The 26235-nt window shown below is 39.6% G+C and overlaps 1 protein-coding gene across 1 annotated transcript; it reads right to left on the bottom strand.

The window, feature by feature from the left end:
- Nucleotides 1-24401: 24401 nt before the first annotated feature.
- On the bottom strand, nt 24402-25472 carry LOC142175252 (uncharacterized). Its single transcript, XM_075241834.1, has 2 exons — nt 24881-25472; nt 24402-24595 (listed from the first exon to the last, which is right to left on the bottom strand). Exons 1-2 carry the CDS (start codon nt 25470-25472, stop codon nt 24402-24404), a joined length of 786 nt encoding a protein of 261 aa, XP_075097935.1.
- Nucleotides 25473-26235: the final 763 nt, after the last annotated feature.

The raw sequence follows: 26235 nt of genomic DNA, 5'->3' as shown, positions 1-26235 counted from the left end.
TCTTTGACTGAATTAGCTCAATTAGTAGAGTATTACACTACGGACAAGCATATGGTGCATCTTCGGTGGCACATGAATTATGATTCTGAGAGTGAGTGAATTATTTATGTCTTGAGTTCCTATTTGTTCTTGAAATTTATTGTGTGAAACTACTCTCTATCTTTGGTTTGAGGACACATGACTTGCAAAGGAAAGGCAATGACTTTGACCTCTGTGTTAGACTAAATGAGCAGGTTGTATAAAATGCGTGGGGCTTTTGAGTCTAGTTTTAAGGCTAGGATGTTATGATATGGTGCTTAGTCTTCTTTAAATATTCTTGGCATGATGCGTTAAGGAAGTTGTTCGATGAGAAGGTTGTCTCTATGTGAAGTTTAGTTTGATTGCTCGAGGACAATCAATGGTTTAAGTGTGGGGTGTTGATGGTACGCCATAAACTCGCATTTTAGCCGTATTTTGTACTCTAATTACTACACTTTACTAGTGTTTGAGCTTAAATGATAGTGATTTGCACTTATTACGTGTTTTATGCCTTGCAGGAAATGATTTAGGATTAAGAAGATAATTTGGAGCTTTGAAGTCTGAGTAGAAGTCCAAGGAATTAAACCGGGATCGCATTCGAGGATCGAGATCATATACACATGTAAAAGATAGAGGAAAAATGCTCAAGGCCATTTAAATGACCTATCATGGCATAGTGGCCAAAATGGGGGGACAAGGTGACAACAATATGTCATTAGATTCTATTTAGAAAACATTCCCAAGCGTGGTCTAATATGACGGTTGGCCAACGTGTCCAATAAAGGGATTTGCCTATTGAAGTTTGTTTAGGCAGAAACGCAAGTCCTCTACTTTTGTCCATTGGCGCGGCGCATGGGACGCCGCGCTTATTCAATTTTGTCAGAGTATTTTTCCACTTCGGCTCAGAGAGGCTAGTTTCATCCCGGCTTGTTCCTACTTGGTATAAATACACTGAGAACACATTTTTGAAGGAGGATTCGACCTGGGAGAGTTTTAGAGAGCTACCATGGCGTGAAGACACAAGATTTCATCAATTCTCTTGCCAACATTCAGTGCAAAATGAGAGTTTGTATTGTAAAGTTGTCTTTGATGTTTTCTATGTTCTTAAACTTATTTGTGATGGCTTTCTCCATATGTATGAAGTAGTTCTTCCCTAGGGTTTTGACGGATATGGTGTTTTCAGTGTTGTTTGTAGATTTAACTCTAGTTTAATTGCATGAATTTGTTTATGGTGCTTTGAATTGATTGCGAATTTTTTCACAAGTTTATTTAATCGAATGAGGAATATTTTGGTGATTAATTTTGCATTATTTGGTTTGGTTTAATTTTGTAATTTTTCTAAGTAATCGAAAGAGCTTTTTGAATTGTTGATTAAACCAAGTTAGGAGAATATTCGAAAGACATTTTCCTAAAGACTAGCCCATTAACGTGTTCTTGCATATCTTCACAGTGCTTCATATTAGTTTATTTTGTTGAGTTCAGATTTAATCGATAGAGGAATCTTGACCTTACGTTTAAGCTAATTATAGAGTGAATTTGTGAGAATCATCAAAACATTAAAAGTGTATTTAAAGAGAGTTAAATCCCGAATAACTATCTTACACCTCTCATTTAATGGCCCTTATTTCTCATATTATTTACAAACCATTTTAGTTAAACTCTCATTCTCTGTGATTGGGTCTAATTAATAGTAGTCTTAATTTTGTAGTTAATTGTAGTAGTAATCACTACAACTCAAGTGTTGATCCTCTTGAATAGCAATTAAGCTATAAATTACTCGAACATTATTTAAATTCAATCCTTGTGAAGACGATATTTTTCTATACTATCTTTGATTAGCTACCATCAATTTTGTTTTGTGTTTTGTGCTCGTCAGCCACAGTTGATTACTTTGTGGGTGTTAGCAACATGATTCGAAGTCACAGTGAGAGAACGAGGCATTGGGTCTCCCTAGAAGCTATCGTTGCTGAACGGAAGGGGAATTCTAAGGATTCCCTAGAAGTGTTTCATCCAGCTGATAGGACTCGAGGGCATCCAACCATATACACCTTTATGAATTTTCAGGCAGTTTGGATTGATTCAAGATGTACCTCTCTGGACGAGGACAATACTGTATGAGGACGGGTACACTAGGCAGATCTTGATATCAAGGAAAATGAGGCTTCAGAAGGAGTGGAACGATCTAATCACGATGCCAATGGTTCAGAATTCGTGGTGCACTCCAGAATACTATGTCTGGATCAATGAATAAGATGAGCTAGCTCGATGAAGCAGGGAGAGAATAGCCTGGCTGGAAGATGCAGTGGAGGCCTTGCAAATCTATCATGTGATTTTGCGGCACTACCTCGTGACTACCTCCATGCACCGCCAAGTGGTCCCGAGGTCAATTGATCATATGCTGCCACCTACCGAAGATGCCGACCGAGTAGTTGAGTGTATACAAATTGAGTCTAAGACAGAAGTAGAGGAAGACCAAGCGGAAGAGCCTGAGTTCAATGATGTTGTAGAAGAATTTGAAGAAGACCCGTAAGAAGAAAAAGAGATGGGAAATGATTCTGGGGATGGTTGTTAGAAGCTGGTTGATTTCACCCCTTTTCCATCTTGTATATTTTATCTCAAACCCTTCCACTTCCCTAAAGGCAAGTTTGTTGGGCCCATGTAATCTTATGAATATTGAAAACAATGATGTAACCTTTGCTCCCGCCTGTTACAATCCAAATATTATTTATGAAAACAAAGATTTTCTTCGGATCTGAATGTGTCAAATCTATTTGTTTGTCAAATATTCACGATTTAGGCCTACCTCCGGCAAAGAGAGGTCCCTCGAATTTTAGGAAACGCGCTAGCTTGAATATGTGAACTAACTACTTTGTGCGCCTGTATTTGTGCAAACACTGAAACTCTCTTCTGTTCTTTTTATTTTATTACTTTATTATTCCCCAAAAGAAGAAGTTGGTTTGTGTTGACCCAAAACTGGCGGAATCACCGTACAACTTGAGATCGAAAGGGAATATGTCTGCGCCAGATAACCCGACCGAAGACGTTCTGATAATAGCTGATAGCTCGGGGCGATTAGGAGAGAAGGATGACACTCGGAATGACGAACATGTTGCTAGGATGGCCCAATAGATGGAATCATTTACGGATGAAGTACAACACATTTAGGAATTGGCACATCTGGCCATGACAACGCTCCAACAGCCACCCCGTTTTCCTTCTCTAGATTTAATCCTGGACCACTTTGCTTCAACTACTCGCCAAGAAAACAACACCCCGACTTCAGTCCCTACCACCCAGACTATACCCCCACTAAGCCCTGCAAACCCACTAAATCCTCCCACACACACCACTTATATACCAAATTACGTTCAAATACCTCAAAATCCAGCAGTTGCTACCAACAAAGTTCATACCCTCCTCGTGATGGCGTCACCTTCACCACTAATCAAAACCAACACATACACGTGTCACATACCGCTGCATACGAGCGATATATTCCTTCTATATATGTTGTTTCTGAACCCACCTTCACAGTGCCCGTCATGAGCAAGTTGCCTTATGAAGTTGATCAATATTCAAAAATGGAAAGGAAAGTGTAAGGACCCGTAAAAATTTTATCCAAAAACTCGGGGTTTCGTGGTGCCAAGTTAGATTCCTGCGTTTCGGGGGTTCGGACTTTTTGAATTGAATAGTACCCTATGGACTGAGAGGAAAATATTTCGCAGAAGAATGCATTTCTGCGGCCCATTATGTGGCCGCATAATCACTCTGCGGACCGCATAATGGCCGCAGAGTGAACAGTAAGTTTGGCCTATTTGAGGTCAGTTTTGCGGTCGATTATGCGACCGCATAATCGATATGCGGATCACATATTGGTAGCATAGTTCCTCTTGGGTTTCTGCAGAGGGAGTTCTGCGGTGCATTATGCGACCAAAGAATAAGTATGCGGACCGCATACTGGTCGCATACCTGATCCGAAAGTTTAGGCCCCTGAGGGCCATTTCTGCGGTCACTTTGCGGACCGCATAACCATTATGTGGTCGCATATGCGACTGCAGACCTGTGTCGAGACACCATTTTTCTTAATTTAAAACCCGCCCCCCATTCCGTTAAAACACCCCTTAGGTCTATTTTGAGCTCATTTTCTGATACTTCTAGAGTGAGAGAGAGAGGGTTCAAGAGGGAGGGCCTAATTTTCATCAATCAATCTTTAACCATCACTCAAAGCTTGGAAATACTCAAGTAGAGCACCCAATTTCTTCATGCAAAAAGGTAAGATTTCATCACCCCAGATCTTAATTTCAAACATAGCTGTAATGGGGTACTGGGGTAATACTTCATAGGTATGAGAGTGGTTCATCTTGCACGCATGTGATAAAGAGTGTGGGAAAAATAAAAAGTGAACTAGAACTATGAACATTTTCCTAATTTTGTGTTTAATTTGTATATTGCAAAAATAGATTGAGGTTGCTAAGGGTTCCGGATAATTGTAGATTCTAAAGAAGCGCAATTGAGGTATGTATGGCTAACTTTCTTCTTCTTAAAATCGAACTCCTGGTGTCCGAATAATTGGTGTTAGTTCCAACTTGATTATACTAGAATTGTTTGCCTTAGTGTGTTTGATTGAAAGATTCATGTTCCCACATTGTTTTAGATGGTTACCATGTCATCATGCTATTTGAGAACGTAATTATGATTTTCCAAGCTCCTTCCCCTATGTGTGAAATGCCTTATTTGATGGTACTTATCGACATGAATGATGATGTTATTTGAACAAATAAAAAGGGAAAGACTTGAATTGTAAAATGTGCCCAAGTGCCAAGAACTACTTAATAAATGAGGTTGTTTGTGCCATGTAATGAAGATGGGAAAGAAATGTGAATTGAGTGGACAGTTGAAAGAGGTTATGTCTTAAGTGAGATGGCTTAGCCGATCGGGCCGAGATCTGACGCCATGCTGTACACATGGTGGTATTTGTATCGGAATTATTGAATTACATTGTGGATATGGATATGTCTCACTTGAGATGGCTTAGCCGGTTGGGCCGAGACCGTACTCCGTATAAAAACACACTGGCATTGTGAGTTGTGGCTTGGCACTGAAGATTATTAATCTAAAAAGATGGAAAGATTGAATTGGAAACTATGTGATCCTTACTTGGTGTTTTCTTTGTATTTCTATGAAGTACTTATTGATTATTATGGCTGCCTTCTCTTTGTTTCACTATTCATTCTACTAAGATTAGTGTTTGCCTTTCATACTAGTACTATTCGACAGTACTAACGTTCTTGGGCGCTACATCTTTGAATGGATGTAGGTGGTTCCATTGTAGATAGTGCCGATCGCAGATCGTGGTGCTCTCTTTCTCTCCTCACAATAGTTTTGGTGAGCCCCATTTCTCCTAGGGGTCATGTAGCCGATCTTTTGTATAAGTTTTCACATTTTGAGGTATAGTCGCGGCCTTGTTGCCGGCATTGTCATGTTGCTCTTTTGTATCCTTAGAGGCTCTGTAGACGTTTTTGTGGGTCATGTATGTAGTCGTTGGATCGAGTTGTATTTTGGAAACTTAACTATGGCATAATGCATATAATGAAAAATGATTAGCAATGTTTATATAGTAATATAACTGATCTCTCCCCTATTTTACAAATGGTGACGCATTCCCTTTTTGGACCATGAATGAGTCGGGTAGGAAAGGTTTACTAGGCTTGCTCGACCGAGTTCACTCGGTTGAGCGCCGGTCGCGCTCCCCGAGATTGAGGCATGACGAACTTGGTATCAGAGCCTAAGGTTTTAATGTCTCCTAGGATGTCTCGGAGCCGTGTCTAGTAGAGCCCTTCTTATCGGTTTGTTGTCGACCACATCTATAATTAGGGGGCTACTTGGACATTTAAGAATGATACCCTTCATTGTTGTTCTATATCGTTCGATAGAGCGGAACATGAGGTTATTTTCCCCTAACGCGTGCATTGTTCTATCTATCAGTAAATGGCACCTAAGAAGAGAGCGAGAATTGGCTAAGAAGCCAATGCCACACCAGAAGTGGCTGTTGATCCCTTACTTGATAATGCGGGTAAGGATAATCCCCCTACTATCACACTGCCTGATTCGTCTACTCCAGAACCGACTACCCCAGTTCCTACACCCGCGAAGGGTGACACAATCCCTCCTGCTGATATACCTGTTCCACCTCCAGCCCCAGCTCCATGTCCCTCTATTTCAGATGGGGATCTTAGGGGAGCTATTCAGATTCTGACTCAGTTAGTAGCTTCTCAGGCCCAAAGGTCAAATGTTGCACCCACCTTATTTAGCTCGCAAGAGGATTCTTCTAGTTCCAAGGTAAACAGGTTCCTTCAGTTAGACCCTCCAGTGTTCACAGGTTCTGATCCCGGGGCAGACCCTCAGGATTTTATTGATGAGATGCATAAGACTCTCCGAGTTATGCATGCTACTGAAGTAGAAGGAGTAGAGTTGGCCTCTTATCGTCTGAAAGGGGCGGCATATTCCTGGTTTGAAATGTGGGAAGATTCCCGTGAGGAGGGGAGCCCTTCGGCGAGATGGAGTGAGTTCGCGGATGCCTTCATATACCATTTCTTGCCTGCCGAGACTAAGGCAGACCGTGCTGTGGAGTTTGAGACCCTTAAACAGGGTAGTAGGAATGTGTGGGAGTATCACATGGAGTTCGTGTGCCTGTCGAAGTATGTTGTTCATATGATGCCGACTATGGAGGCAAGAGTGCGTCGATTTGTGTAGGGCCTTAGCCCTTTGGTTATTAATAAGGCTGCCACAGCTGCTCTAAATTCTGACATGAACTATAGAAGGATTGTGGCATTTGCCCAAGCTACGGAGGCTCGAAAGATAAAGCTCAGGATGGAACGGGAAAGTAGTAGTAGGGCCCGATCAGCGGGCAACCTTGGGGACTCATTCGGAGGTGGGAGATCAGCTTTTCGGGGAGGATCATCAGGTCCATCCCAGTCTTATGCTCAGTCTTCAGCTAGTGCCCCGCCATCATGGCACGGTCAGCAGCAGGGCAGTCGCTTTAGGCCCGGTCAGGGCAGCAGGGGGTCTCACCATCAGGGCCGATCAGGATGGAGATTCCATCAGCAGCAGAGGTCCACGTGCCATAGGCATGGGAGGATACATTCGGGAGTCTGCTACCTGGACATGCCAGTATGTTACGGATGTAGAATGAGAGACCATATTCAGAGGTAGTGTCATGCATCCCGTCAGGGTGCAGGCAGGGGCACAGCTCAGTCATCCAGTCCTACAGCTGCCACATCTTCAGCACACCCTCCAGCTCGAGGCTCTTCAGCACCCGCAGGGCGTGGTATAGCTAGGGGTGGTGCACAGAGTTCGGGAGGACCCAGCCGATTTTATGCTACGAGTGGTCGACAGAGTGCGGAGGCTTCCCCGGATGTCATCACATGTATATTGACTGTTCAATCTCATGATGTGTATGCCCTTATTGATCCCGGATCTTCTTTGTCCTATGTTACTCCTTATGTTGCTACGAGCTTTGGGATAGAACCGTAACAACTTCATGAGCCGTTCTCTGTATCTACTCCGGTTGGCGAGTCTATTATGGCCGCACGGGTTTATAGGGATTGTGTTGTCATGGTGCGTGGTCGGGATACCATGGCCGATCTTATTTAACTAGGAATGATTGATTTTGACGTAATAATGGGAATGGATTGGCTTTATTCATGTGTTGCCAAACTCGATTGCCGAGCCAGAATCACGAGGCTTGAGTTTCCTAATGAGCCAGCTGTTGAATGAGAGGGGAATAATGTTATGCCAAAAGGTAGGTTTATTTCTTACCTTAAGGCCACAAAGATGATCAGGAAGGGGTATATTTACCATTTGGTTTTAGTTATGGACACCACTGCTGAGGTGCCTACCCTTGAATCTGTACCAATTGTGAATGGATTCCCTGATGTATTTTTGGATGAGCTCTCTGGAATTCCCCCAGACAGGGAGATTGATTTTGGGATTGATGTGATGCTGGGCACGCAGCCTATATCTATTCCACCTTATAGAATGGCGCCGGCAGAATTAAAAGAGCTAAAGGAACAACTAAGGGAATTGCTAGAGAAAGGTTTCGTCCGACCGAGTGTGTCGCCTTGGAGCGCACCGGTTTTCTTTGTCAGAAAGAAAGATGGATCGCTGCGGTTGTGTATAGATTACCGGCAACTCAACAAAGTCACAATCAAAAACAAATACCCATTGCCTAGAATAGATGATTTGTTTGATCAATTACAAGGTGCTAAGTTCTTCTCCAAAATTGATTTGCGGTCCAGGTACCATCAATTGAAGGTAAGGGAGCATGATATTCCGAAAACAGCTTTCAGAACTCAGTATGGGCACTTTGAATTTTTGGTAATGTCTTTCGGGCTAACAAATACCCCGGCAGCTTTCATGGATCTTATGAATCGAGTCTTTAAGCCGTTCCTCGACTCCTTTGTGATAGTATTCATTGACGACATCCTTGTGTATTCACGAAGTCGAGAGGATCACGCCGATCACCTCAGGGTAGTTCTGCAAACTCTTCATCAACACCAATTGTATGTAAATTTCTCAAAATGTGAATTTTGGCTTGAATTTGTTACATTCCTGGGACATGTCATCTCCGGAGAAGAAATTAAGGTTGATCCTCAAAAGATTGCAGCGGTGAAAGATTGGCCTAGACCTACTACTCCAACGGAGATTCATAGTTTCTTGGGTTTGGCCGGGTATTATAGGAGGTTCGTGGAGGGGTTCTCCACTCTTGCCTCCCCATTAACTAAATTGACGCAGAAGACGGTTACGTTCCAGTGGTCCGATGCTTGTGAAAGGAGCTTCTAGGAATTGAAATCAAGATTGACTTCGGCGCCGGTATTGACCCTGCCAGAGGGTACCGAGGGGTTTGTGGTGTATTATGATGCTTCAAGGATCGATCTTGGGTGTGTCTTAATGCAACATGGTAAGGTTATAGCATATGCTTTAAGGCAACTTAAGAATCATGAAGAAAATTATCCAACTCATGACATAGAGCTTGCGGCGGTGGTTTTTGCATTAAAACTCTGGCGTCATTATTTGTATGCAGTCCATGTAGATGTATTCACAGACCACAAGAGTCTTCAATACATTTTTAAGCAAAAAGAATTAAACTTAAGGCAGAGAAGGTGGCTTGAATTGCTCAAAGATTATGACATCAACATTTTGTATCATCCGGGGAAAGCTAATGTGGTGGAGGATGCTCTTAGTCGGAAGACTATGGGTAGTTTGGCTCACTTGCAGGCATGTCAAAGGCCCTTGGCCCGGGAGGTTCACCAGTTGGCCAGTTTGGGAGTTCGTCGTGCAGACTCTAATGAAGGGGGAGTGATTGTGCGGAATAGGGCGGAATCATTGCTTATGACGGAGGTCAAGGAGAAGCAATACAATGATCCAGTGTTGGTGCAGCTGAAGGAGGGGATTCATAAACACAAGACTATGGCCTTTTCCCTTGGCGTGGATGACGGTACATTAATGTACCAAGGGCGACTATGTCTTCGGGAAAGAATCATGGCCAAAGCTCATACTTCTAAATATTTCGTGCGCCCAGGTTCTACAAAAATGTATCATGACCTCAAGGAAGTTTATTGGTGGAATAACATGAAGAGGGGAGTGGCGGACTTTGTGGAAAAATGTTCAAACTGTCAACAAGTGAAGGCCGAGCATCAAAGGCCCGGTGGGTTAGATCAGAGTATAGAAATTCCAATGTGGAAATGGGAAATAATCAACATGGATTTTGTGGTAGGGTTACCGCGCACTCCGCGTAAGTTTGACTCAATTTGGGTGATCGTAGACCGACTCACGAAATCAACACACTTTTTACAAGTTAAATCCACCGACACTGCGGAGCAATATGCTCAGTTGTATATCAAGGAAATAGTCAGGCTTCATGGCACTCCAGTTTCCATCATTTCCGATCGTGGGGCCCAATTCACAGCTAATTTCTGGAAGAAGTTTCAGCAAGGTTTGGGTATGCAGGTAAATCTTAGCACGACTTTCCATCCACAGACTGACGGGCAAGCAGAGTGGACTATTCAGACGCTTGAGGACATGTTGGGTGCGTGTGTGCTTGACTTCAAAGGTAGCTGGGATGATCATTTGCCGCTCATAGAATTTGCTTATAACAACAGCTTCCATGCCAGTATTCAGATGGCGCCGTTTGAGGCCTTGTATAGTAGGAGATGTAGATAGCCGATTGGGTGGTTTGAGGTTGGAGAAGCTGAACTAATAGGAGCAGACCTTGTACATCGGACTATGGAAAAGGTTAAGATACTAAAAGAGAGGTTGAAAACTGCTCAGAGTCGTCAAAAATCCTACTCTGATGTTCGTCGCAGAGACTTAGAGTTCAAAGAAGATGATTGGGTGTTCTTGAAGATATCTCCCATGAAGGGGATCATGCGGTTTGGAAAGAAAGGGAAATTAAGTGTGAGGTATGTCGAGCCATATAAAATCATTCAAAGGATAGGTCAGGTGACGTACAAGCTTGAACTACCACCTGAGATGTCATTAGTACACCCGATATTCGATGTGTCCATGTTGAAGAAGGTAGTTGGAGATCCGTCCGCTATTGCGCCGGTTGAGACCATCGAGGTTAGTGAAGAATTGTCATATGAAGAAATTCCGGTTGCTATTCTTGATAGGCAGGTCCGGAAATTGAGAAACAAAGAAATTGCATCCGTGAAGGTGTTATGGCGAAACCAACAAGTCTAAGAAGCTACTTGGGAAGCCGAGAATGAAATAAAAGAAAATTACCCTCATTTGTTTGAATAGCCATGTAATAGTTTTATGAAGTTGTTTCCCCTAAAGTTTGTATCGCTTGTTCGGCTAATATAAAGACACTCCTTTCTAGTTATATGTCCCCTATGAGGCTTCGGTTGGTGTTATTTTGTAATTGGTTGTGTCATTTAATTCTATATATGTTGCTAAGGTGTGTTTCGGGGGCTCTCTGGCAGGTGGATAGGCCTAAATACAAAGAAAACTCTGGCAAAAGTTTTAGAAAGTTAGAAAGTAAGGCAAATTTGGGGCTGATGGTGTGTGGCATGACTGAAACTGTGTTAAGTGAACCTTGATCCTCATTCGAGGATGAATGATCTTAAGTGGGGGAGGATGTAAGGACCCGTAAAAATTTTAACCAAAAACTCGGGGTTTCACGGTGCCAAGTTAGATTCTTGCGTTATAATAGTAGAAATTCTTTCGCAGAAGAACACGTTTCTACAGCCCATTATGCGGCCACATAATCACGCTGCGGACCGCATAATGGCCGCAGAGTGAAGCCGTAAGTTTGGACTATTTTAGGTCAGTTTTGCGGTCGACTATGCGACCGCATAATCGATATGCGGACAGCATATCGGTCGCATAATTCCTCTTGGGTTACTGCGGAGGGAGTTCTGCGGTGCATTATGAGACCGCAGAACAAGTATGCGAACCGTATACTGGTCGCATACCTGAGCTGAAAGTTTAGGCCCCTGAGGGCCATTTCTGCGGTCACTTTGCGGACTGCATAACCATTATGCGGTCACATATGCAACCGTAGACCTGTGTCGGGGCACCATTTTTCTTAATTTAAAACCCGACCCCCATTCCTCTAAAACACCCCTTAGGTCTATTTTGAGCTCATTTTCTGATACTTCTAGAGTGAGAGAGAGAGAGAGGGTTTAAGAGGGAGGGCCTAATTTTCATCAATCAATCTTCAACCATCACTCAAAGCCTAGAAATACTCAAGTAGAGCACCCAATTTCTTCATCCAAAAATGTAAGATTTTATCACCCCAGCTCTTAATTTCAAACATAGCTATAATGGGGTACTAGGGTAATACTTCATGGGTATGAGAGAGGTTCATCTTGCATGCATGTGATAAAGAGTGTGGCAAAAATAAAAAGTGAACTAGAACTATGAACATTTTCCTAATTTTGTGCTCAATTTGTATATTGCAAAAATAGATTGAGGTTGCTAAGGGTTCCGGATAATTGTAGATTCTAAAGAAGCGCAATTGAGGTATGTATGGCTAACTTTCTTCTTCTTAAAATCGAACTCCTGGTGTCCGAATAATTGGTGTAAGTTCCAACTTGATTATACTAGAATTGTTTGCCTTAGTGTGTTTGATTGAAAGATTCATGTTCCCACATTGTTTTAGATGGTTACCATGCCATCATGCTATTTGAGAAAGTAATTATGATTTTCCAAGCTCCTTCCCCTATGTGTGAAATGCCTTATGTGATGGTACTTATCGACATGAATGATGATGTTATTTGAACAAATAAAAAGGGAAAGACTTGAATTGTAAAATGTGCCCAAGTGCCAAGAACTACTTAATAAATGAGATTGTTTGTGCCATGTAATGAATATGGGAAAGAAATGTGAATTGAGTGGACAGTTGAAAGAGGTTATGTTCAAGTGAGATGTCTTAGCCGATAGGGCCGAGATCGGACGCCATGTTGTACACATGGTGGCATTTGTATCGGAATTATTGAATTTTATTGTGGATTTGGATATGTCTCACTTGAGATGGCTTAGCCGGTCGGGCCGAGATCGGACTCTGTGTAAAAACACGGTGGCATTATGAGTTGTGGCTTGGCACTAATGATTATTAATCTAAAAAGATGGAAAGATTGAATTGGAAACTATGTGATCCTTACTTGGTATTTTCTTTGTATTTCTATGAAGTACTTATTGATGATTATGATTGCCTTCTCTTTGTTTCACTGTTCATTCTAGTAAGATTAGTGTTTGACTTACATACTAGTACTATTCGACAGTACTAACGTCCCTTTTGTCGGGGGCGCTACATCTTTGAATGGATGTAGGTGGTTCCATCGCAGATAGTACCGATCGCAGATAGTGGTGCTCTTTTTCTCTCCTCACAGCAGTTTTTGTAAGCCCCATTTCTCTCAGGGGTCATGTAGTCCTTCTTTTGTATAAGTTTTCACATTTTGAGGTATAGACGGGCCCTTGTTGCCGGCATTGTCATGTTGCTCTTTTGTATCCTTAGAGGCTCCGTAGACGTTTTTGTGGGTCATGTATGTATGTTGGGGCAGTCGTTGGATCGAGTTGTATTTTTGAAACTTAACTATGGCATAATTCATATAATGAAAAATGAACTAGCAACGTTTATATATTTATATAACTGATCTCTCTCCTGTTTTACAAATGGTGACGCATTCCCTTTTTTGATCATGAATTAGTCCGGTAGGAAAGGTTTACTAGGCTTGCTCGACCGGGTTCACTCGGTTGAGCGCCGGTCGCGCTCCCCGAGGTTGGGGCGTGACAGAAAGCTAAGTATAAGGAGCAAGAGTCGCTATCCTAACAGTTGTGGGCATTGAGGAAACAAATGAAGAACCTTCAAGTCGCTCGAGGGGGCGAAATTCTAGATTATGAGGATCTGTATGTACACTCTGATGCGGACATGTCGACAGGGTACAAGCCTCCGAAGTTTGATATCTTTGATGGGACATGTGATCCCCATGCACACTTGAGAGCCTATTGCGATAAGCTAGTTGGAGTAGGTAGAAATGAGAAGTTGAGAATGAAGCTATTCATAAGGAGTTTGACAGGGGAGACACTTACTTGCTACACTCACCAAGATCCCACAAACTGGAGACAGGAGCAACTCATGCTCATTGACGAGAAGAGAATGGACGCAGTATGCCATAGTCAGCTGTATCAAAATAGGATGGCCAATGCATTCAACAAAAGGGTAAAACCTTGCCAATTTATATCGGGGAAGTTGGTTTTGAAGAAAAAATTCACTCATCAAGATGAAGCCAAAGGAAAGTTTGTATTCCATAACAAAAAACAAATACTCTTTTTTTGTTGAAAAAGAAAGTACTATTTCTACAACATGAAAATAAAGTACTCATTTTGTTGAAATGAAAGAAAAAACTTTTTTTACATCATGAAAAGGAAATACTCATTTTGTTGAAATGAAAGAAAATACTTTTTCTACATCATGAAAAGAAAATATTTTTTTTGTTGAGATAAAAGAAAATACTTTTTACTACATTTTGTTGAAATGAAAAAATACTTTTTATTACATCATTTTGTTGAAATGAAAGAAAATATATTTTCTACATCATGAAAAGAAAGTATGTGTTTTGGTAAAATGAAAATAAACCTTTTTTATATAGTGAAAAAGAAAATACTCATTTGTTGAAATGAAAACAAAATACTCTATCTATAACATGAAAAGAAAGTATTGTTAATAATATTTCAATTTAGGGTGGGGGTGGGGTGGATTGATGTGGGGTGGGGTGTAGGGGTGGGTTAGTGGGGATGGGAAATGGGGGGAAGGTTGGAAAAGAGTTTTTAAAAATATTTTCCGTTCTCTTGATAGGGAAAACATTTTCCTCCAATTGGAGGAAAAAGAGTTCATGAGAAAAATATTTTTCAAAACATTTAAGCCAACCAAACATGGAAAAATTGGAAAATATTTTCCGATAAATGTTTTCTTCATACCAAACACACCCTAAATCACTAACAATTTAATTCGTTGATTATTTCCTTTAGACTTTCTCTTAACTTATTTCATGTGACAGATATAAAATGTAGCCGCATGGTTTACACATGAAAACTTATAAGCCTTAACAAAGGTGTATCATCAATCTCCAGACCGAAATATGAATTCCATCAACTAACTATTATTTTGTCAGTATTTATTATTATTATTATCCAATGTATCACGCATATTGACCCATTATAGTCTTGCCTTTTAATAAATTCAAATAATAAAAAATACACACATTTAATAATAATTATGTTAAAATTAAGAGTATAAGTATTTCAAATGAACTAGAAAATTTATTTTATTAAATCAATATAAAATACTTACTTCTACTTGGTCCGTTCAATACATACAAAAAGTACTTGCATAAGAAGTCGAAATTATACTATTCCCATAATCACGATAAACTATATTTAATCTTGTGCTATAATCATTTCGATAGCTTATCCAATTCCATCATTAGATTGTGAACATAATCTTTATAACTTATAAGAATCGATAATTTAATCTTTCTTGTATAAGACAAACTCTATACACTAAATCATCTACTAAAGTAAAGGACACACATGCATACATCATCTATTTTAATATTTATAAAAATTAAATAAATCATTATTTTATAATAAATGCTATATCTAAACACATGGTTCATAGTTGTATATCCCAATAATCTCCCACTTAGACTTTTAACCATATCAATTATTAGAATATATTATATCTAAATTCATAATTAATAGTATATACCTGTCAATCCCAAATCCTACCAATGTTGTGACGGTGCTTAACACTACTTGCTAGGCAAGCTAACACTAAAATAATAGCAATAAACTCAAATAACATGATTAGTTTGTCTCAATAGCTGAATAAACATAAATGGCAGAAGTCAATAACATTCATACAACTAAACCATTCGACGATCTGGTGTCACTGAGTAAATGAGCGCTACAAAATTTGTAAATACATAGTCTGAAATACATTACTGTCTAAAAGATATAACAGTAATAGCATAAACAAAGGGGGGGAGGGACATCAAAGCATACGAACAGAATCAGCAACTACATCAAAATCTCCAAGAAAACTTGTACTGGTGCAACCCACTAACAACACATCAAATAAGGATATCAAGTACCAATAAACAAGAGACAAGGGATACATCCCAGTACCTGATAACACGTATGTATGCTAGAATCAACAACATCGCAGATAAATCAACAAGAATGTCATATCCGAACACATATGTAGTGCTTGGCACAATTGCCCCCGGAACCTAACACTTAACAACAATAACAACACTCAGCACAGTATATGTGTCTGACACAAGTCCCTCACCCAAGCACCTATGTGCCCCAGTGCCTGCGCCTACGGTTATTACCTAACTCCGGAAAGGCAGGTCCTTGCCCAAGTGTTGATCAAATCTAAGTTTGTCACAACCCAAAACCCAACCAGTCGTGATAGAGCATAACATACTTGATAGGCAAGCCATACATAACAATAAAGAACCAAAATAGTGGAATTTACAGAAATAACACAAGTCTGGAACCTCAATATAACATAATAATGCTAATACACGATAAATCCCCCAAAACTAGTAAATACAAAGTCACGAGCTCTAATACGGAATACATATCCTAAATGACGAAATACAACACTATATGTAATAAAGATAACTGTATGTAAGAAAAGAGACGTCAAGACTGCGGTCCAGAGTGCAGTTCTACCTCGTCCCTCAATGATCAGCTCAACTACAAGCCTCAGCTACTGATGACTGGGTCCGACACCTGGATCTGCACAATTAAGTGCATAGTGTAGCATAAGTACAACCGACCCAATATACTCCACAAGTATCATAACTAACCTCGACGAGGTAAAAGAAGTAGGAACTATAAATGATACGTGCTATAACTTGTACAGTTTCATAAACTGAACAAGTACGAAACAATAATGTGATCAAGCCATATAGAACATAAATCAACCATCTATGTGTGCAAAATTACTCAAGTCCTCTGCTTAGTCAATGTTACAACATATAAAGATGGTATGCAATTAATTCAGGTAATTAACCACGGAAATTGCAAGTAAAGATGAAATGCAAAAACCAAACCAAACACTGGCCAGATTCCCCTCAATATTTCCATATCCGTATCAAACCACTGATAAGTTTTCTCAAATCCGCCTGTACATCATCAAGAGAGAAACATGAGAGGGTGACCCTAGGGGGGTGGATCCATATCCACACACATGCACAGCCAATTCAACTTGCTACCAGCCCGACATAGTCACACGCTCAAAATCAAAATCCGCCCGGCGTAGTCATAAACATTACAGTACAATCCACCCGGCGTGGTCACAAGCACAACAATAAAATCCTCCCGGCGATGTTACAAGCATAACAACATGATCCGCCCGGCGTGGTCACATGTATAACAACACAATTCGCCCGGCATGGTCACAGGTATAACAAACCAATCCGCCCGGCGTGTTCACAGGCATCCAGTCCAAACCATATTAAATGTGAGCAAATATACAAGAATACATGTATGTGATGAATGGATAATAAATTTCATGCACCTGGACTGGTATCAATGACATGCTAAAGTGTAGGCATGTGTACAGTGTGCTATCATAGCTCAAATCAGAAATTTCAACACAGAAATAACAGTTATCAAGTTCATTCAGGGATTTAGCCTCTATGTAACCTCAAACATGGATCAAATAGTTCACAACAAGCTTATAATATGAGAAAACTTATAGCTTAAAGCTTGACAGTGAATTCTAGGCATATTATAGCCTAAGCTACCCCGAGCATAGATAAGTACCCCAATGCTCGCGCATGGCTTCAAACCCCACACATGTGTGCACCCATATCATCAATAACTCAGGCAACTAGTGACTCAACCAAGTTTAGGTAAGATACTTACCTCAAGCAAGCCAAATCACTCTTCTAAGTTACTTACCTCCGGACGATCCGAATCTAGTCAAAATAACATAATACCGTAAATAAAAGCCATATGAAGTGATTAGAAATGATTAAGCTATGATCTTTAATTCAAGTCAAAAAGTCAACCCAAAACGTCAATCACGAGTCCAACCATACTAATTTCGTCCATTTCCATCCACAAATCGACCCACAAATCACCAAATCTCACTCTCCAACCACCTGGTCTAAAATCGCCAAATTTCACTTCAAATTCACATTAACTAGGTTTTAAAATCAATAGGTAATTAATATCTAACATCAAAAGTGATTGAACTTCACTTACCTATTCAATTGTAGCAAAAACCCTCTCAACAATCGCCCTTAGCCGAGTTCCAAATCTCTCAAAATGAGAAAACACTCAAACCTTTCGAATATAAGAACCTGCCAGTGAACTCGCACCTGCGCTCCAAATTTTCACTTCTGCGGGACCGCTTCTACGGTCTAAATCACGCATCTGTACACTTCAGTTAAGTTCCGAAAAACCGCTTATGCTGTCCAACTCCCGCTTCTGCGCATCAGCACCCGCAAAACATTTATGCATATGAGGTCCTAGATTTGCACGCCTTCCTCCGCTTCTGCATCCCCTTGTCTGCATCTCCGGGCTCGTAGATGTCACAACCTAAACTGGAGGGCCATGACTGGCCCTCGGGCCATACCTGCGGAGCACCAACGCACATTTTACGTAACCTTTCTTGTTATCTATAAGGGCCGACGAGATCAATACAAATGGTAGACCTCAATCCTAAACAACCAACAATGATAGATAATGGCATGAACATATATAACATGGGCCAATAAGGTTGTCATGAATATATGTATAAGGTACGAGCTGACAAGCTGCCATGAGAGACTATACAACAAAAATCAGTCGACAAGGCAATCCAAACTATACATGAGTCGACAACTGTCTATGAGCCTCTAAAGGAACATAAGTCTTGCAACATTGCCGGAACAGGGCCCCGACATTCCCGTAATATCTATAACAAAAACCCTTGCATATTCCTATAATTCCCCAAAAATAAAATCCATATGATCAAGATTAGAATAAATAAATGAAGAAGAAAGGTCATGTGAATATTCATATGGTATGTCCAAGACCATTTGTTTCTCATTCTCTTATACTAAAGATTGTAAATGTGGAAAGGTGGATGGGAGTTTGAACTCTTCTTTTATTACTTCACAATCAACCAAAGCCTCATTTTCAATCATCTCAGTTTAATCAGAGTCCTCTTACAAAGTGAAAAACTCTATTTGTAGATGTTCATCCTCCCGGGTAGGCTTATTCTCACAGGGTATCTCCTTCATATATTCACTATTACAATGCAATGAGCTTTTTGAAAGTATACTTACTAATTGACTCACTTGCGTTGTTTGGTTCTTATTGACTTCATCATTTTGTATAAATCTTTCTTCAACACTATTCATGAACTTATACATAAGCTCTTCTAAACTACCATTCTCCTCTTGTGGTGGTAGTCTCGCTTCGCTTTCATTATAGTCATAATAAGGGTATTCATTCCATCCATAGTTAAAATTGTGCCCATATGAAACCTCATACTTGTACAGACTAGAAATAGAGTGAGACTGTTCAAAAGACGAACCATAGGAAGAATACTTACCTGCTTGACAGTCAATCCAAAGATGATTTTCACTACATTTAAAACAAATAGCAGACTTGTGATAATTTTCAGCTGCTAACTCTGCAACCGTTTTCTTAGGTTGGTTGTGCTCCATCTTCACAGTACTTGAGTTCAACATCATAATTATTTTCTTCAAGCTTTCTCCCTAGCACTTGTCAGGTGCTACAAAAGAAATATTCAAGACAAGTTAACTAAACAAAATAAAAAGAAAAAAAATTAATTCCCGAATTAGCACCAAAAATTATTTTAAAAACTATTAATTACCAATCCCCGATAACGGCATCAAAATTTGACGAACGCAAAACATAACACAAAATTAATGCCCGCTAATCAAATATAGTATAGAAAAATATCGTCTCCACAGGGATTGGATTTAAATAATGTTCGAGTAATTTCTGACTTAATTGCTATTCCGGAGGATCAACACTAGAGTTGGAGTGATTACTACTATAATTAACTACTAAATTAAGAGTACAATTAATTAGATCCAATCACAGAGAATGAGTGATGAACTAAAACGATTTTTAAATAATAAGAGAAATATAGGCCATGACATGATATGTGTAAGATCGTTATTCGTGATTTAATTCTGTTTAAATTCACTTCTAATGTTCTAATGGTTCTCACGAATTCACTCGATAATTAGCTTAAACGTAAGGTCAAGATTCCTCTCTCGATTAAATATGAACTCCACAAAATAAACTAATATGAAGCACTGTGAAGATATGCAAGAACACGTTAATGAGCTAGTCTTTAGGAAAACGTCTCTCGAATAATAACTTAACTTGGTTTAATCAACAATTCAAAAAGCTTTCTCGATTACTTAGAAGAATCACTAAATTAAACCAAACCAAATAATAAAAAATTAATCACAAAAATATTCTTTTTTTTGTATTAAATAAACTGGTGAAAAAATTCGCAATCAATTTAAAGGACTGTAAACGAATTCATGCAATTAAACTAGAGTTAAATCTACAAACAATTAAAACACCATATCCGTCAAAACTCTAGGGAAGAACTACTCCATACATTTGGAGAAAGCTATCACAAATAAGTTTAAGAACATATAAAACATCAAAGATAACTTTACAATACAAACTCTCGTTTTGCACAGATTGTTGGCAACATTATTGATGAAATCTTGTATCTTCACGCCGTGGTAGCTCTCTAAAACTCTCCTAGGTCGAATCCACCTTCAAAAATGTGTTCTCAGTGTATTTATACCAAGTAGGAATAAGCCGGGACAAAACTACCCTCTCTCAGCCGAAGTGGAAAAATACTCTGACAAAATTGCATAAGTGCGACGCGGCCTACAGCGTCCCATGCGCCGCGCCAATGGACAAAATCAGAGGACTTGCATTTCTGCCTAAACAAACTTCAATAGGAAAATCCCTTTGTTGGACACGTTGGCCAAACGTCATAGTAGACCATGTCTTGGGAAAGTTTTCTAAATAGAATCTGGTGGCATATTGTTGTCACATTGTCCCCCATTATGGCCACTATGCCATGATAGGTCATTTAAATGGCCTTGAGCATTTTTCCTCTATCTTTTACATGTGTATCTGATCTTGATTCTCGAATGCGATCCCGGTTTAATTTCTTGGACTTCTACTCAGACTTCAAAGCTCCAAATTATCTTCTTAATTCGGAATCATTTCCTACAAAGCATAAAACACCTAATAAGTGCAAATCACCATCATCCAAGCTCAAAGACCAGTAAAGTGTAGTAATTAGAGTGCAAAATACTCCTAAAAACACGGGTTTATAGCGTACCATCAGTGGCCTCTCGTTGAAAGAAGTACTCAGTGGCCCATATTTTTAGTAACAAGTTGCAGCCCTTGTAGAAATCGTACCACCGTGAACATGGATACAATGCTCTGAGAATTTTTGCTAGCACCATAGGTACCAAGGTGGCTTGGAGTTTGACCCAGAATGTTGCCAAAATCTCATGCACCAAGTTGATATTTATCCGTCCTCTTCTTTGTTGGAAGACCAACAGTAGGTGTGCCAAAGAGAAGGTTATGGGTCGGAGGCTTTCCCAGGTTGCCTGATCAGACTGAAATTCTCCCAAGTACCATTCATAGCTCACACAGTGTCCAAACATGTCGAACAATTGGTCCAAGCTTACCCATCCATCTTCAATGTTCCTGAAGCTCTGACTACCCGCCAAACCTAAAGTATAGAGAAACATGTAGTCAGGCATGGTGACCGGTAGTATTGGGTTCCTCCCTGTATATGGCAGTTCTATGAAGCTAGTAACCTTTTCCAACGTTGGCACCAACTCACAGTCAGCGAACTTGAAAACACTTTTGCCGGATCCAAGAAATCTATCAGCAAACGGGTGAGCACTCTATCGGCCCGATTATTTAGTAAGGCAGTCAGTGCTCCCAGGTGCATTCTGATTTTGTCTCCATGCTCTCGGCGGATATTCTTCCACCATTTCTTTAGCTTTTGCAGTGCTCCCATGACTATATTGATTTTAGGGGTGTTCTGGTTGATTTTCATTTCTTAAGAGAGTAGAGAAAAGGGTTTGATAAGTGTTTCCTTCGAATCTTTAGTGTCTCATCATAATTAGTTCGTCTTTCCACAAACGTCATGTCGCTGGGTGCATGACCCGTTGATATTAAGGTAGCTTTCCTAATTGTGTGTCGATGCCAAGGACTGACTCACCAAAGGTTTATGCAATATAACCTATGTTTGCTAGAGTAAAGTGTTTCCTAATTTTGAGTTGGACTGAATACTGCGAGAAGTTATGTCAGTTGACTTGATAAACCCATTCTCTGAAACTAAAAATTTTTGAAAGAAGGTTCGGAGGGGTGTAAAAGATAACCCTTGTGTGCCATTGTGTGTGATAGTGTGCGGCCAAGACTCGATAGGAAAGAGAGTGATCGAAATATATATAAAGCGGTAACAAATAGTGGGATTTTAGTAATTACATTTAAAGTAAGAAGATAAGTACATAATGAGCAAGTAAGGCATGTAAGCACATAGTTGCAAATTAAAAACTATTTAAGCAGTGTACAAACATTCCTACCCTTGCTTCCCCTCCATTGGAATGAGTACCAAGTACGGATTCCACCAGTTGAAGGTTCTTCAAAGAGTAGGTCATGCTTACAGTAACTGCTCCAGCAAAAATGAAAACCATGTTAGTTATAAAAATGACCATCATACTCTCCTCTATACAGATTTGACTATGATAGGAAGAAACTCCTCCTCCTCCTTTGCGATTACTCCTCCAATCAGTGATTAGCTCAATCCCAATTATCTCCTCGAAACCCTCACCCTAAGATATGGACATTGCATTTTATAACTATTCACCAGTTTTCTACCTTGTACCTACAACTGGACAAAGTTGTGAGCTTCAAAATCTCCATGATCAAGAGCATAATCAGCTAGATAGTCTGGCAACTTATTACCCTCTATCGTAATGTGTGATATCAAGCCATATCATCTTCCCATTACTTCTTTGATTTCCTCTACATAAGCAGCTACTGTCCAAGGTGCAATCCATGTATCTTCTATAATAATCTTCATCAATATAGAATCTGTTTTCACTAAGATGTTTGTGTAACCATGATGTACACAATACCTCAATGCCTCGAGTATAGCACTTGCTTCTACCTCAGTATTAGTAACCTCATGTATTTCCTTTCCCCTTGCGTATCTCATATCACCTTCTCTATCCCTTAATACAAATCCAATCGAGCTCCGGTCTGGGTTTCCCCTTGATACCCCATCTATATTGACCTTCACCCATCCTTGCTCAGGGAGATCCCATAGTACTTTAGTCACCCTTAATCTTGGTGTATAATGCTCTAAAATATGCAGAATGTCTGGCCACTTGTGAGGTACATTCTATAAGCTTTGTTTCCTAATCGTCACCAAAGCTTTAAGTGTAGAAGAAACCTAGGAAATCACTCTACTAATAGTGACAACATCCCCATATTTGTAGTAATTTCTTCTTATCCATAGCTCCCATAAGATGATGGATGGTAAAGCTTGGAAAATAGGTTTTAGTCTTGGTATAACTTGAATGTTCCAGCATTTAACCATTGCCTGCTTTAATGATAGACCTTCCATAGCTATTCTTGCATTAGAAAGTAAATAGTACCACACTGAATGAGCTGCATAGGACATGAAAAACACATGTGACATTGTTTCCTCCTCCGGATTGATGTAACACCAACACCTAGATGGTATAAAGTAGCCTAGTCTCCTGAAGTAGTCATCAAATGGTAATATCCTTTCCACATGAAGAGAGCAATCTCAAAAGGTAGGCCTTTAACCCATATGTTCTTTTATGCAATACTAGGATTTCTTGATCTCCTATGATACTCCCAATCAGATTTAACAGAAAAGTTGCCTCTAGGTTCCAACATACAATAAGGTCTATCAAGATCATTATGTTGTGTAGGAGGAATAATGTTGTCAATAATATGCAATGCTAGGTCTTGAGATAGAATCTCTAGTAGCCTATCTTCATCCCACGTATCTTCCACAATCACATCATATACATTGTGGATAGGTTCTTCACAAAAGAAATCCTAATGTGTAATGAAATACAAAGCTCCCAAACCTCTCCAATTATCAAACCATAATAAGGAGGAACCCATCCTTGGCTGCCAAATGATTTGGTGTTCAATTGCATCTATACATTGAAGCATCTTCCTCCACACATGTGATCTATTTTTCCATGGCACCACTATTGCATTCAACTTTTTATAATCTTTTTGACTCATGAAAGAACTCTATAGTGTAGGTTTAGTGCAAACATTCCACCACAGTTTACAAAACAATGCCTTTGAATCATCATGCAGTGATCTAAATCCTACTACTCCTTCTTCAGTTGGTAAACATAATGTATCTCATGATGCCCAATGCATACCCTTCCCTCCAACCGAGTTGCTCCAAATATATTGTGCAAACATTTTGTGTAACTTGTTAATAACGCTGGCTGGAGGGTTCAATGCTGATAGCAAATGTATTGGCACAGTTTGAAGAACATGAGAAATAAGTACTGCCCGACCACCTATAGAGAGAAGTTTACCTTTCCATAATTGAAGCTTGTCAAGTACCTTTTTGATTAGACCACGATAATAATCCATTCTTCTTTTTGCATAGAAGATAGGTAAGCCTAGATAAGTAAAAGTGAAGTCTTGCCTCCCAATTCCACCTTGTTGACCACCTCCATGCTTGTTGAATGATGCATATAGACTGCTGACTTTGCCTTGTTGATTAATTATCCAGAATCCACTTTATAAGCACTCAACACCTCCATAATCAAATATAATGATGTTGCATCCGATGGCAAAAAAATAATGGTATCATCAGCATAAGCTAGATGATTGATCTTTGGACTCCATTTTGGCAAACCAAATCCACAAAAGTATAGATTCCAATGTAAAGCATTTAATCCCCTTGATATAGCTTCATCTGCAAGAAAGAATAATGTAGGTGATAATGGATCACCTTGCTTGACCCCTCTAGAAGTTTGCAAGAAACCATAGGGTTGTCCATTGATCAACATAAAATACCAATTATTTGAAACCCATCCTCCTCAACACCTTAGTCATGAATAGCCATGAAAACCTATCATAAGCTTTATTCATCTCTAATTTGATCACAACATTCGGCCCAGCCGTAGCCCTTAACCTAATGTCAGTAATGTTTTCTTGAGTCAACAAAACATTTTCAACAATACTTCTTCCCTTAACAAACCAGCTTGCTCATCAGAAATAAGGGAAGGAAAACGGTTAACAAGTCTTTCATGAATTGCTCTAGAGAATACCTTATTGATAAATTTGTTAAGGCTTATAGGTCTCATTTCTGAGAAAGTATTTACCTTCTTCTTCTTAGGCAGCAATACTAAATTTGTGTGAGTCACAAATAATAGTAGCTCATGGCCATTGAAAAGGCTCTTCACTATGGAAAAAATATCATCTTTTATAATATCCAAGCAACTATGAAAAAACTTACCAGTGAAACCATCAGGTGCTCCAGCACTATCTCCATTTAACCCAAATACAACATGCTTGACTTCTTCTTTTGTAGGTTGTTTCACAAGATCTTCATTATGCTCCATGGATACCATGCTAGGAACATGGTTAATAATCACAACCGTAGTAGGGACAGTTTGTTCACAAAATAGTTCTTGAAAAAAATTCACTGCCTCTTCTCCTAGGTCATCATTACCCTCAATCCAGATATCTTGATCATTTTGAATTCTTTTCAATTTTAAATGCCTTCTTCTACAATTTACTTGAACGTGAAAGAATCTTGTATTGAGATCACCCTCCTTGAACCATGCCATTCCTGATTTTTGTTTCCAGAATTCTTCCTCTATATCCAAATATCCAATGAGCTCAGATTGTACCTTATGCAGCCTTTCCCTGTTAAGTCTACTAGGGTTGATCTCAAATTAAGCCTCATGTAACAATACAACCTCCTCTAGACTAGCAATTTTCTGGAATATATCACCATAAGTGGCCTTGCTTCACAATGAAAGTGCTCTCTTCAACTTCTTTAACTTGTAATTAAATAGAATGAATGGGTTTGCACTAAAATCAACCTGCCAGTTTTCCTTCGCTGTATCTTAAAAAGTAGCATGATTTATCAAGTAATTAGCAAAGAAGAGTGATCGGATCCAATTTTTGAAATATGAGTGATCTCAACACCTGGGAACTATTGGAACTCCAGATTAGCTAGAACCCTATCTAGCCTTTTAAAAATGAAATCTTCCTCCGCTCTACCATTCCACTAAGTAAAGATACTTCCTTTGAAGCCCAAATCATGTAGGTTGCAAGTATTGATACAATGTCTAAAATCATCCACTTCACTTAATGAAACTGGAAGTCCTCCAAACTTCTCCTCCTCATCCTATATCACGTTGATGTTTCCTCCAACTATCTATGGGGCTGACATATCACTAGCTAGAGCATACAAATTGTCCCATTGTTCTATTCTCTTGATGGCATCACATTTGGCATACATCATAATCATCATCAATAAAAGCCTATATTTTGTTGGAAACATTCACAAATGCTTGAGCAAATCCAATCCTCCTTATGTATCTT

The sequence above is a fragment of the Nicotiana tabacum genome, chromosome 21 (assembly GCF_000715075.1).
Source record: "Nicotiana tabacum cultivar K326 chromosome 21, ASM71507v2, whole genome shotgun sequence".
In the NCBI taxonomy this organism is placed as follows: domain Eukaryota; kingdom Viridiplantae; phylum Streptophyta; class Magnoliopsida; order Solanales; family Solanaceae; genus Nicotiana; species Nicotiana tabacum.
The sequence above is the reverse complement of the archived record's forward strand: the minus strand, read 5'-3'. Positions and strand labels throughout refer to the sequence as shown.